Below are 12479 nucleotides of genomic sequence, written 5' to 3' on the forward strand. Positions count from 1 at the left end.
TACCACGTAAACTACTATTTACTATGTGGTAGCTAAAGGTGGGCATGAGTCGTACCGGCACGCGGGCGGCACGAGCCCGGCACGATTCCGGCACGGCACGGCGGCCCACTTGTGGGCCATGGGCTGTGCCGTGAACACAAATCTTGAAAATTGGCACGGCACGGCACGGGCACGATCGTCGGCACGCCGGCACGACGACACGTTAATTTTATAATATATATATATCGATTTTGTATAATATATATTTTTTAATATAAAAAAAATTAAAAAACCGTGGTGGCCCACGGCACGGCACGACACGGCCAGCCAAGCACGTGGGCCGTGCCGTGCCGTGGGCTAGGGTGTGCCAAAACTTGGCACGGCACGGCACGGCCCGCCACCAAGCCGGCACGGCACGGCACGATGCCCATCTTTAGTGGTAGCCAAGAGTAGAGCTGTCAAAAACTAATTCAATATAACCATAGTTGAACAAAAACCAATATGGTTTGGAAAAAAATAACACATTCAATCAATATGCATGGACATATTGCTCTCTTATAAACAAATTAATAAATTTTAATTTATGATACGAATTAATTACAGTTCATAACCTGACTGTAAACACGATTTGATAGTCATGACATTGATTATACTAAATTCTAACAATCTTTGTATGTTATTAATATTCAATGGAAATACATGCTACCAATGAACTCAGGCTAAGTGGCTATCATCCATATAAAAATTCTTCCCTTGTGCCCTACCCTCATGTCCAACTCCATCACCAAGAACACAGTTGATGCATTGTAATAACCAACAAAATACACCTGCTCTACTCAGTATCACTATACCATACACCGGTATCTTGTGATGAAACCAATTTTGTATCCAAACATCAAACTCGATCCTATACAGTGTAAAAGCAAAATTCAAGTGCCTAGTGTTGTAGGACTTTTACTCTTGTAGGGATAGCTAATTAAGTAGGAAGAAATCAGGGGAAAACAGGCACAAAAATCACTTTTGAACAAAGCCAAGATGACATAATTTAAGGAATGACTTATTTTGTCACAAACAAGTCTTAATAAGATTCTTATTTACAAGAGGCTAAGAGATGCCAAATCCATGGTTCCAATCCTATGATTCAAACAAGGGTTTACAAGAGATCGAGTCCCTTTACTCTGGTACAGTTAGGAGAAGGAAATGTGGCGGTACCTGTGTTTCATGCCTGCACTCCAGAAGGGGTTATAATACATGAAAGCAGGAACTTATCTTCATTTCCTCCACTTAAATGCAGCAAAAGAACGGCCATACACATACTAGGCATTAGAGCAACAACACGACAATGAGATCCCTCATCAGATATTGCTCGACTCCATAAGACTATATATCATCATGGAGGCAGCAGATTTCTCAGCTTCCTTAATTCTTGACTTCTCATCTCCCAACACAGAAAGTTTCTCATCATCTGATGTTACGATCAGAACAGAACATATATATTTCTTCTCGTGACCCAACCCCACTTCTTTTTCAATCCTGCAAGTTGATGTGCATGAAAATTATAAGATTTGCTTAATGTAATTTCAGAAAAAACCTGTAAATCACTAAAAATACAAACAAGCTCATGCAGCTCCAACAAAGTTATACTTCGTACATTTCATTCGTCTCATTGCTATTTACACATAAAAAAAAGAGTACCTGTATGTTGCCTTGGACCATTTCTTTTTGCCACAAAGATCATTTAACTTCTGCTTAGCAGATTCAATCTCATATGTCTCGTTAACTTCATAATCAACATCCATATCGTTAACAGGTTTGTTGAGCTTCTCTAGTGCCAGTTTAGCTGCCTTAAGCTTAGCAATATTTTCCTGGTCAGAAGTTCTAGTTGCAACGAGCTTAGCATCCACGTAAATGCTACAAATATCTTTTTCACCCTTCCTCCAGTGCCTAATATCAACTTTTTTTCCTTCATTCTGGCATAACTCATAGAGCATTGCCACTGGCTGCACTGATAATGTCTCGAGTCTAACAATTGGCTCCAGAAGACCCCTAACAACCTACAATATACCGCCATTTTCAAATGTGACAGCATTGCTGTCATTAATTGATGCAGGAACAATGAAAGAACCAAAAACCGGTGTACTAACCTGCCAGAGAAACTTCAGATCAAAATCACAGTCAAGATAAACAGCTGCTATTACAGATTCCACTATGTCAGCAAGAACCTTTGGGGATTTTACTGCACCTTTATTAAGTGCCGTTTCATCTTCTGCTTCCACAACAAGTGCAAATTCTCGAACCTTTAGACAAGCAGAAATAGTAGAATGAGACGTATTCATATGCTGTAAATTATATGAGAACATTTCATGTATGTTTTATTTCATAAGTGTTCATTTTTCTTAATTATTGACATATGAAAAAACCATATATTTCGGCTTTTATGGAGTATAAATTCCTATACAACGTTGCCAAATTCTTTTAAAAATTAGAGCATTCAAGTAAAATCAAACCCAAAAAAAGTCTATAACAATCTTTTTAGTTGTTTCCAATCCACAGTATAGTCATAGTTAGTCATGTACTTACTAACTTACGTATGTCCATTATGTTCAAGTTCAACACTATTTATCTGATACTCGTAGGTTTTATTGAGTAGTAACATGGGGCAGTCACAAGAATGTGAGTAATGCAAGAGTTTATTAGTACTTAGAGGTACTCGTGTCATATGCATACGTGGTAAACAGGTAATAATCACCTCTTTTACTCTTAATCGTGTGCATTAGCACGAACCCACATTAATTCCAATTACAAAATAAACCAGAGGAGATAAAAATTAAAAAATGTGTATAAATATGAAAAACTCTGTTTCACAATAGTTGCATCTTCTCGACATTTACACATATTTTGATATAATTGTAGTATTATTGTTGTATTTTTTTTATGATTTTAAACGAAATGTACTTGTATGTAAAGATATTGAAGTACTCTGTATTAGTGTATGAAATATATATATTGGCAAATATCACATTGATGCAACTATATCGGCAAATATCACATGGAAGTAGTTTAGTTGGTTTTAGTTTAGTGGGTGTTAGCCTACAAAGACTTTGATATCAAATCTCGCCTGCATTATTTGTCTATTCGCTTCTCTTTACACCACGGAAAAAATTCCAACAAATTAGACAAAAAAATAATCAATACAAAACCCTTAAAGTTGAAGGGAAAATTCTACAGGACTGCCATAAGACCAGTGTTGCTCTATGGTACAGAATGTTGGGCTTCTAAGAAAGAGCATATTAAAAAGATGGAGGTTACGGAAATGCGCATGTTAAGGTGGATGTGTGGAAACACTTTAAGAGATAGAATCAGAAATGAGGTTATTCGCAAGAAAGTAGGTGTGGCGGGCATTGTAGATAAATTAAGGGAAAATCGTCTGCGTTGGTTTGGACATGTAAGACGGAGACCCGAGGGTGCACCGGTGCGAAGAGTGGAAGAGTGGGACCATGGAGGGATTAAACGAGGAAGAGGGAGACCAAAGATGACTTGGTTGGAAGGAGTGAGGAAGGATATGAAGTGCATGGATTTACGTGAGGATGAAGTTTTGGATCGTAAGGGATGGAGGAGAAAGATTTATGTTGATGACTACACGGAATAATCAAATTTGGTTCATGTTAGCCGACCCCACTTTTGGGATTAAGGCTTTGATTGATTGATTGATTGATTGATTGAATACAAAACCCTTAATAAATGAGTACCTTGGCATCAAGAAGAAGAGAATTACGACGAACATAACGATAAAGGCCAATACGAACAGCAACACGAGCAAGTTTCTCAGTATTAGTATTCGCACAACAGAGGAGATGAAGAATTCCTTCGTCAACATTTGGATAATCCAAAAACACTGAATTTGCGACTGCAAGCCCTAAAACGGCGTCGCCTAAGAACTCAAGTCTTTGGTATGACACTGACCTTAGTAGTAGTACTCGACGAGTGAGTCAGCGCTTCTTCTAGAAGCTTTTTGTTCCTGAACTTGTAGTTTAGTATTCCTTCGACGGATGAAACGCAGCGTTCTATGTCTTTTGGTGGGTCCTCCTCGCCGGAGATGGACATTGGGGTGGGGATTGACATTGGAATCGGTTGTTGTATTAGAAACCTAAATACTCTCGCGGTGTCCCGCGTGGAGGACAAGATAAGTTTAGTTTGAAAGCTAAAGGTTGAACACATTGGACTTTTCAAGGACTTGCCTAGGTTGGGTTTGGTGAGGTTGGATCGGATCAGGTCTAATTTAAATTTGACTCATGCAAAATAATTGTGTCCATTCAAGTGAAATTTTGAATTGTGTAGTTTTTTTTTGGATCAGTTACAAATTGTGTCAATCGAGTCAGTTTTTGACACCTCTACTTGTAATGAAAATTAATTTTAGATCAAAACTTCATTTGTATTGTACATTTCTAGTTGCTTGTTCTTTGTGGTAAATTTAAAAGATATGTACGCTTTAATAAAAAATGAGTCCGTTGAAATGTTGATGCAAGTTCATAGATGTCTTGAAAATGACCGTAATGTGTATTGGCATGTAGACTTTCTTAGGAAATGGAAACGCAATTTTCAAGAAGTCATCGCCAAAACAAAAGCATCCCGCTAGAGGCTAGACTGGCCCATGTGCCAAGCAAAGCAAGATTCATTCTTTTGGGTGTTGCTCTACTCCAAGTTATATAAGATTCAACATATGCTTACAGATTCCGGTAACCGAAAAAGGAAGCCAGTTGAAGAACCAAAGAAACAACTATGATAATATAGGTAAATAAATCACTTACATAGTTACATTAACGAATAACAAGTGTACATTACAATCCACAATTATGCCCAAACGATATGTGGATATGCTTATTTGGTTCTATGTAGAAAAAAACATGACTAGTATACATCAAATAAGGAATGCCTTAAGATTGTCAAATCAAAGTTCAACCTAACAGGCCATAAACTTTTCGAATTTATGGATTTGGCAGAGAAGAGACGCCAAATTATTTTGAAAAAATAATTGAAACCCGTATAAAGTAAACTTATCTACGGTTTCAAGTAAATATGTTATTGATACATGAGAGGCCCATTACTCTGTTGCAGTTAGGTCAAGGAAATGTGGAAGTACCTGTGTCTTATGCCTGTACTTCAGAGTTCAGAAATTTTCCACACCTGTAAACCTGGGTGATTTTCTCGGGGGATATTTCCGTTACAGTTTCAGGCATCAGAAGCAGGAACTTTCCTCCATTTCCTCCACTTAGCTGCAACAGATGAATGGGCCGCAATGGCTGCACATCATCAACACGATGATGAAATCCTTCAGAGATAATCGGACTCCAAAAGGCTATGGATCATCATGGAGGCAGCAGAATTCTCAGCCTCCTTGACTCTTGACTTCTCATCTCCTGACATAAACAGCTTCACATCTGCTGTTTCGATCTCAACGGAGCATATAAATTTCTTCTCATGAGCTAGCCCCACTTCTTTCTCAATCCTGCAAGTTTATATTAAACAACAGAAAGAAAAAAAATAAACCAGTTGATTTGTAATTACTAACAATTATTTGTCATTAAACAATTACAGTTTCTGGTTTCCAAATGCCAAAATATGAATGTAGTTATTCACATCTTATGCTAGACCTCCAAATAATTAAGACTTGATAAGTTTGGTTTACGAAGACCTTATTTTAGTTTCGAAAGAATTTCAAAAGGCAGTAAATCATGATTAATGCAAACTGAATATCATCATCAATTTAAAAGCATGCAGTTCCAAAACGATTAGATATTTCATTTATCGAACATCTCACAACAGAGAAAAAGTAACACCTGTATGTTGCCTTTGGCCATTTCTTTTTGCCACACAGCTCATGTAACTTCTGCTTAGCAGATTCAATCTCATTTTTGTCATTGACTTCATAAACAATACCCACATTATTGATAACAGATTTATTGATTTTCTCCAGTGCCTCTTTTGCCGCATTAAGCTTAGCAATATCCTTCTGATCAGAAGTTCCGGTAGCAATAAGCTTTCCATCCACATAAATGCTACAAATATTTGTATCAACCTTCCTCCAGTGTTTCATATCAACTTGTTTTCCTTGCTTCTGGCATAACTCATAGAGCATTGTCACTGGCTGCAGCGGCAGGGTCTCAAGGGTAACGATAGGCTCCAGAAGACCCCTGATAATCTGCAATTAACATCATAATTTGGAATTCAAACACAGAAGCATTCTTTTAATTATTAAAACAAGCTCAATGGAGCACAAAAATCAGTGTACCTTCCAAACATACTTCAGATCAAAATCACAGTCAACATAAACAGCAGCTATTATAGATTCTACTATGTCAGCAAGAACTTTTGGTGCTTTTACAGCACCTCCGTAAATAGCAGCAAGTTCATCCTCTGATTCCACAGCAAGTGCAAACTCTCGAACCTTTATACACACAAGGTAAATAAGATCAGATGGGATTTTTTTTTTTTTCATGCTTTAAATTAATATAAGACATTTCAAATGTTTCATGTAATGTTACAAAATGGACTAATTCTCCATAAATATACATTTGATTAAAGCCAAAGGTGTTCGAACACATGCCTAATACACTTCATATTACAAAAGCTGCCATAATCAGTATTAAAATTTCAGGCAAGACAATCGAATTTAACTTCATGAATATTCAATTTGCAGGGAAAGAAAATGACATGGGGAACAATTATATGGGCACAACAGTACAACAAAACGCCATACATTATGTTGTTAGAAGTACATCAGTTAAAATCATAGATGATGCAAGCGGTGATAGTAACAAGTGTTTGTCATTATAGATACGATGAAATGTTTGGGGATGAGTAAATTCACAAGACTGATTAGATCAAATCCAGTAAGGCTTTTGGATTAGCAAAGTTATCTAAGGGGTTATCACATATAGTTACAAATACAAAATGCCAAAGATTCAAAGACAAAAGCATCATGTATGATTATACTATTACCAAAGCCAAGTATCAACTTCACAATTATTGTTTTTCAGATAGATTAACCAAACAAAGACAATCTCTATCATCATAGCAAACTTTGACTGAGTCCATTCACAAATCTTATGGTGTGGTTGTGGTTGCTTTGTTACAAAAGACAATCATTGTACTCCCTTGGATTTATACATGATTTAAACACATCTTGTAACACTATATGCATTAAAAATTACTTTTTTTCAGCCCATTATTATAGCATCCTCTTATCAGGTATCAACCAAGTATAAAATTATAATAATAAACAACCAACAATCTAACTTGATTTCAAGGAAAGAACAAAGAATCAACCCTTTCAGGAAAACTAATAGAAAAAAAAAATAAAAAATTAAAAAAAAAAATAAAAAATTGCCACTCCAAAAATTGATTTTGACACTCAAAAATGAGTGCCAAAATCAGTTTTAGAACACCATTCCATTACTTTACTCCCTAATTACACATGCATTACAATTATGCATACCAAAAAAAAAAAAAAAAAAAAAAAAAAAAAAAAAAATCCTTCCTTAGTTCTAAATATATAAAACAAACCATAATCTTAAGCATTTCATTGGTTTACTAATCAATTGACTAATACATCCACAATCAAGATGGAAAAACTAAAATAACAGAGCAAGCACAATTCAAAATCAACCCAACATAATAACAAATTTTAAAAATTAATAAAAAAAAAAACGTACCTTTCAATTTTAAATTTATATAATTTATTTATTTTTTTTATAAAAAAAACCCGATATTAAATTAGTCAAAGTCGTTCATTAACAACATAGTCCAATTAATACTTCATATGTAACAACTCAACAAAAAAAAAAAAAAAAAAAAAAACAAAGGAAGTGAAATTAATTGATCAAATTTATCAAAAAATTAATAATAATTAATAAAACCTTAGCATCAAGAGCAAGAGCGTTATGACGGACATAACGGTAGAGGCCGTGCCGAACTGCAACACGGGCGAGTTTCTCCGTGCTGATATTAGCCGCACGAAGAAGCGATAAAATCCCCTGATCAACAGTTGGATATGCCAAATAAACAAAATTTGCAAAAGCAAGTCCAACAACTGCATCACCAACGAACTCCAGTCGTTGATACGATGCTGACTCAGTACACGAGGAGTGAGTCAGCGCTTCTTCTAGAATCTTCTTGTTTGCAAACCTGTAGTTTAGGATTGATTCTACTGATGAAACGCAGGATTCCATGTCGTTTTTGTGGGTTAATGATTCTAAGGAGAGTGGTAATGGTGGTGGTGAATTGAATCGGTGAGTCATTGTTGGGAAGAGAGAGATTGGTGGAGATTTATTTTATAGGGAGTTTGAAGTTTAGTCAATTTAGGTCCCTACTTTTGGGTTTCAGATGTTTGTTTTTGTTAAGTCTTGCGAAGTTACGAGGTACTCTTTCCAATTTGTTTAAATTTTAAACACAGTTTTATACGTGGATGGTTGATTGGTTGGCCATATCGTGAGACTATAATTAATTAATCAGAAGTTACTCAAGCAGTTAATGGTTAGTTGGTCAGGGGAAACTCGGTTAAGGGTTAATCGATTGATCAAAGATTACTTGGTTGGTCAGGGCCTCAGGGGTTATTCGTTCAAACAATTATCCGATTAGTATTTTAGTGTGTGTTAGCTGACCACACGGTGTGGCTAGTCATACAGTAAACACGCTGAATTTTAAATTCCTTGCATTATTGTAATAAGAAATTTTTTTTTTTTTTTTTTTTTTTGAGGTTAGCTTGGTCATCATATTGAATTCAAAAATTCATTACCCAACTTTTTAATTTATGTATACCTTTTTGGTTCAAATTACCTAAAACTCTAGTGTATAGAATTGCATTGGAGTTTTCATAGCATGGTTATTTTGATCAAGTTTTGTAAAATTTTGGTTTTTACAAACTAAAGCTCAACTAATACAGAGTATTAAAGTAATAAAGTTCAACTTAAATCAGTGATTTTCTATCAATTACATATTTGCAACCATGTTTTGTGCTTTGTATGCAATGTCACATTAAGTTTCAATCTTTATCTGTTAGGAAAGTTAGGAGAATATTATTCATTATTATCATATAAATTAGTTTCCTTAATTATAGCCTTCATTGACTCAAGATAATACTTAGAATATCTTGTGATGTTATCTTAGGAAGCTATGTACTCTACATATATGATTTGAGATCAATGAGAACACTCAAGCTTTGAGCCCTAATATTATTTGACATGGTATCAGTCGCTCAGGAAGATTAAAAAAAAAAAAACAGAACCAGAAAACAGAGCAAAAACAATCGCCATGCCTGGTGATGATACACCACCGCCTCCTCCTCTACGCATTGACATTACCTCTCCGTATTATCTTGGTCCTCACGACCGCCCTGGAGACTTCATTACTCTGACCCGCCTTCGTGGTGAGAATTACGATGAGTGGGCCGGTGATATTCAAACCGCGTTAGAGGCACGGCGAAAATTTGTATTTCTTGAAGGTACAATTAATTCTCCATCCTCTCCGTGTACTCAGACGGATTGGAATACCATTCATGCTATGTTGATTTCTATAGAAATGTGTAAATCTCCTTAAGAGATGTTATGTCATTGCTTCAATATAAATAGCAAATGTACAAGTATAATGAAGAGTCTCTCTACATAATTACACAAATAATAATCACAGAATATGAAGTGTTTCATATTCTATCACACCCCCGCAGTCGAAGCGGGAGGAGGCCGGACGCTGAGACTGGATCTGAACTCGAGGAAAAGTTGCCGAGGTAAACCTTTAGTGAAAATGTCCGCATACTGATAGGAAGACGGGACATGGAGGACCCGAATATGTCCCATAGCCACCTTCTCTCGTACAAAATGAATATCCATTTCGATGTGTTTGGTGCGTTGGTGCTGAACGGGATTACTAGACAAGTACACGGCTGACACATTATCACAATAAACCAAGGATGCCCGTCGAAGAGGGCAATGGAGCTCCAGAAGAAGATTCCGAAGCCAACAAGTCTCGGCCACTACATTAGCGACGCCTCGGTATTCCGCCTCTGCACTAGATTTCGACAATGTAGCCTGTCGTTTAGCAGACCATGAAATAAGATTATCCCCTAAATAAACGCAGTACCCAGAAGTAGATCTGCGAGTATCCGGACAACCGCCCCAATCGGCGTCAGTGTAGGAGATCAAACCAGTAGGTGCAGAGCGATATAGATGAAGTCCAAGATCAAGAGAACCCTGAATGTACCGAATAATGCGCTTTAACGCATTAAAGTGAGGTTCCCGGGGAGCATGCATGAACAAACAGATTTGTTGCACGGCATAGGCAATGTCTGGTCTAGAGAAAGTGAGATATTGGAGAGCCCCGGCTAAGCTTCGGTACAATGTGGGATCAGCGACAGGAGAGCCATCCGAAGCACTAAGTTTTGACTTGGAGTCAACTGGAGTAGCAACAGGCTTGCAATTGGACATATGAGCCCGGTGAATGATTTCTTCCGCATATTTCCTCTGAGAAAGGAACATACAATGTGGAGTCCGAGTGACCGAGATACCTAGAAAATAGCTCAATTTCCCCAAATCAGTCATAGCAAATTCAGACTTGAGCAAAGCAATGATGTCTGATTTTAGAGCTTCCGAGGATGCAGTCAACACAATATCATCGACATAAAGCAAGAGATATGCCGTAGAAGCACCACGACGAAGAATGAACAAGGAGTTGTCACTCTTGCTACATACGAACCCAATTTACAGAAGAAAATTGGCAAAGCGCTGATACCAAGCCCGGGGTGCCTGTTTTAAGCCATAAAGAGACCTACGAAGGCGACAAACATGTGACGGTGCCTCTGGGTCCACAAAACCAGGAGGTTGATGCATATAAACTGTCTCTTTAAGGTCACCATGTAAAAAGGCATTTTTGACATCCAACTGATGTATCGGCCAATCCTTGCCCATAGCTATACTCAAAACAGTACGAATGGTAGCCGGTTTGACCACCGGACTGAAAGTCTCATCACAGTCAACCCCCACCTGTTGTGACTTGCCATTAACAACAAGTCTAGCTTTATGCCGCTCCAAGTCACCATTTTCCCTGTATTTGTGTTTGAAAAGCCACATACAACGAATAACATTCACACCCTCGGGTCTAGGAACTAGATCCCAAGTATGCTGGTTAGTTAGAGCATTATATTCCTCAGTCATGGCCGCATTCCAATTAGAGTCTAACATGGCTAATTTCGGACTTTTTGGTAAAGGGGAAATAGTTTGGGTCGCAAGATTAAATTGGACCTTAGGTTTGAAAATGCCAAGTTGGGCTCTAGTAGTCATGGAGTGAGTTGGAACTAGATTGGGCCGCCCAGTTGCTGATTGGGGAGTGGAGGGAATTGGGCTAGGGGGAAAATCACCAAACTGGATAGTTGGAGAGGGAGGAGTTTGGTTTGGGCTAGGAGGAAGTGGGCTGGACGGGGGTGGTGGGCCTGCTGTACGGGTAGCCCACGTACTGGCTGTGGCAGGTTGCACTGACCCACGGTCAGTCCGTGGGCTATTATGCCCGTTTGCAGCAGTGGGTTGGGCCGTATGTGGAGTGGGCTGGGCCGAGAATGTTGGGTCAGCAAGGAGAAGAGGGGTGATGTTGAGATTATCTTCATTCAAGAAATCATATTCCGAATTTTGGAATTTCTGGATGTCAGAGAAGGGAAATATGTTTTCTTGAAAAGTGACATGCCTTGAAATAATTATTTTGTTTGAAGAAAGGTCAAAACAAAGATATCCTCTATGGTTGCTAGGGAATCCCAAAAACACACATGGAGTGGAGCGGGGAGCCAATTTGTGGGGTGCCGTAGCAGACAAGTTTGGGTAACAAAGACTACCGAAAGTGCGTAGATGATCATAAGAAGGGGCTCTACGATATAGAATTTCGGTTGGAGTTTTGTTACCAAGGGTAGAGGTTGGAAGAATATTCAAGACATAAGCCACCATGTGGATGGCATAGACCCAAAAAGATGGAGGAAGGGATGCGTGAAAGAGCATAGTGCGAGCCATATTGTTTATTGTGCGAATAATTCTCTCGGCCTTACCATTTTGAGAGGATGTATGAGGGCAAGAAAATCGAAAAGACATGCCATTGTCCGCACAAAAGTTAAGGAAAGGAGAATTATTGAACTCACGGCCATTATCCGATTGAAAAGTTTTAACATGCTTTTCAAATTGTGTGTGGATATATGCTTTAAACTGAAGAAAAAGAGAGAAGACTTGAGATTTATATTTGATTGGATAAATCCAAAGAAAATGAGAAAAATCATCGAGAAACACCAAATAATACTTATGTCCCAATTTGCTAGCAATAGGAGAAGTCCATAGATCAGCATGAATTATATCAAAAGGAGAAAACGTTACACTCAAAGAAGACTTAAAAGGAAGTCTAACATGTTTTCCCAAAGGACAAGAGTAGCAAAAATGGGCATTGGTTCCCTTATTACAATTTATCAAATTGTTGTT

General features: G+C 37.8%; 1 protein-coding gene and 1 pseudogene across 2 annotated transcripts; both read right to left on the reverse strand.

Annotated features, from left to right (window-relative positions):
- Positions 1–1230: 1230 nt before the first annotated feature.
- LOC145604383 (ribonuclease 3-like protein 2) lies at positions 1231–4101 on the reverse strand (annotated as a pseudogene). The gene is made up of 4 exons (XR_014104934.1): positions 3729–4101; positions 2124–2276; positions 1675–2033; positions 1231–1512 (listed from the first exon to the last, which is right to left on the reverse strand). The product of XR_014104934.1 is annotated as a ribonuclease 3-like protein 2 (transcript).
- Positions 4102–4822: 721 nt separating this feature from the next.
- Positions 4823–8291, reverse strand: LOC145605803 (ribonuclease 3-like protein 2). Its single transcript, XM_081661867.1, has 4 exons — positions 7896–8291; positions 6269–6424; positions 5817–6178; positions 4823–5485 (listed from the first exon to the last, which is right to left on the reverse strand). The coding sequence occupies exons 1-4, from the start codon at positions 8274–8276 to the stop codon at positions 5311–5313; spliced, it is 1074 nt and encodes a 357-aa protein (XP_081517993.1). The 5' UTR covers positions 8277–8291; the 3' UTR covers positions 4823–5310.
- Between the last annotated feature and the right edge of the window lie 4188 nt (positions 8292–12479).

Source organism: Chenopodium album, chromosome 22 (genome assembly GCF_948465745.1).
Source record: "Chenopodium album chromosome 22, dcCheAlbu1.1, whole genome shotgun sequence".
Classification (NCBI taxonomy): Eukaryota; Viridiplantae; Streptophyta; class Magnoliopsida; order Caryophyllales; family Amaranthaceae; genus Chenopodium; species Chenopodium album.

Excerpts from the sequence above, each read along its gene's own strand:
- LOC145605803 (XM_081661867.1), bottom strand. The coding sequence starts at position 8,276 with ATGACTCACCGATTCAATTCACCACCACCATTACCACTCTCCTTAGAA. Across the intron at positions 6,179-6,268 it reads ATCTGAAGTATGTTTGGAAG|ATTATCAGGGGTCTTCTGGA; the intron begins GTACACTGATTT and ends TGTTAATTGCAG. Across the intron at positions 5,486-5,816 it reads TGGCCAAAGGCAACATACAG|GATTGAGAAAGAAGTGGGGC; the intron begins GTGTTACTTTTT and ends ATAAACTTGCAG.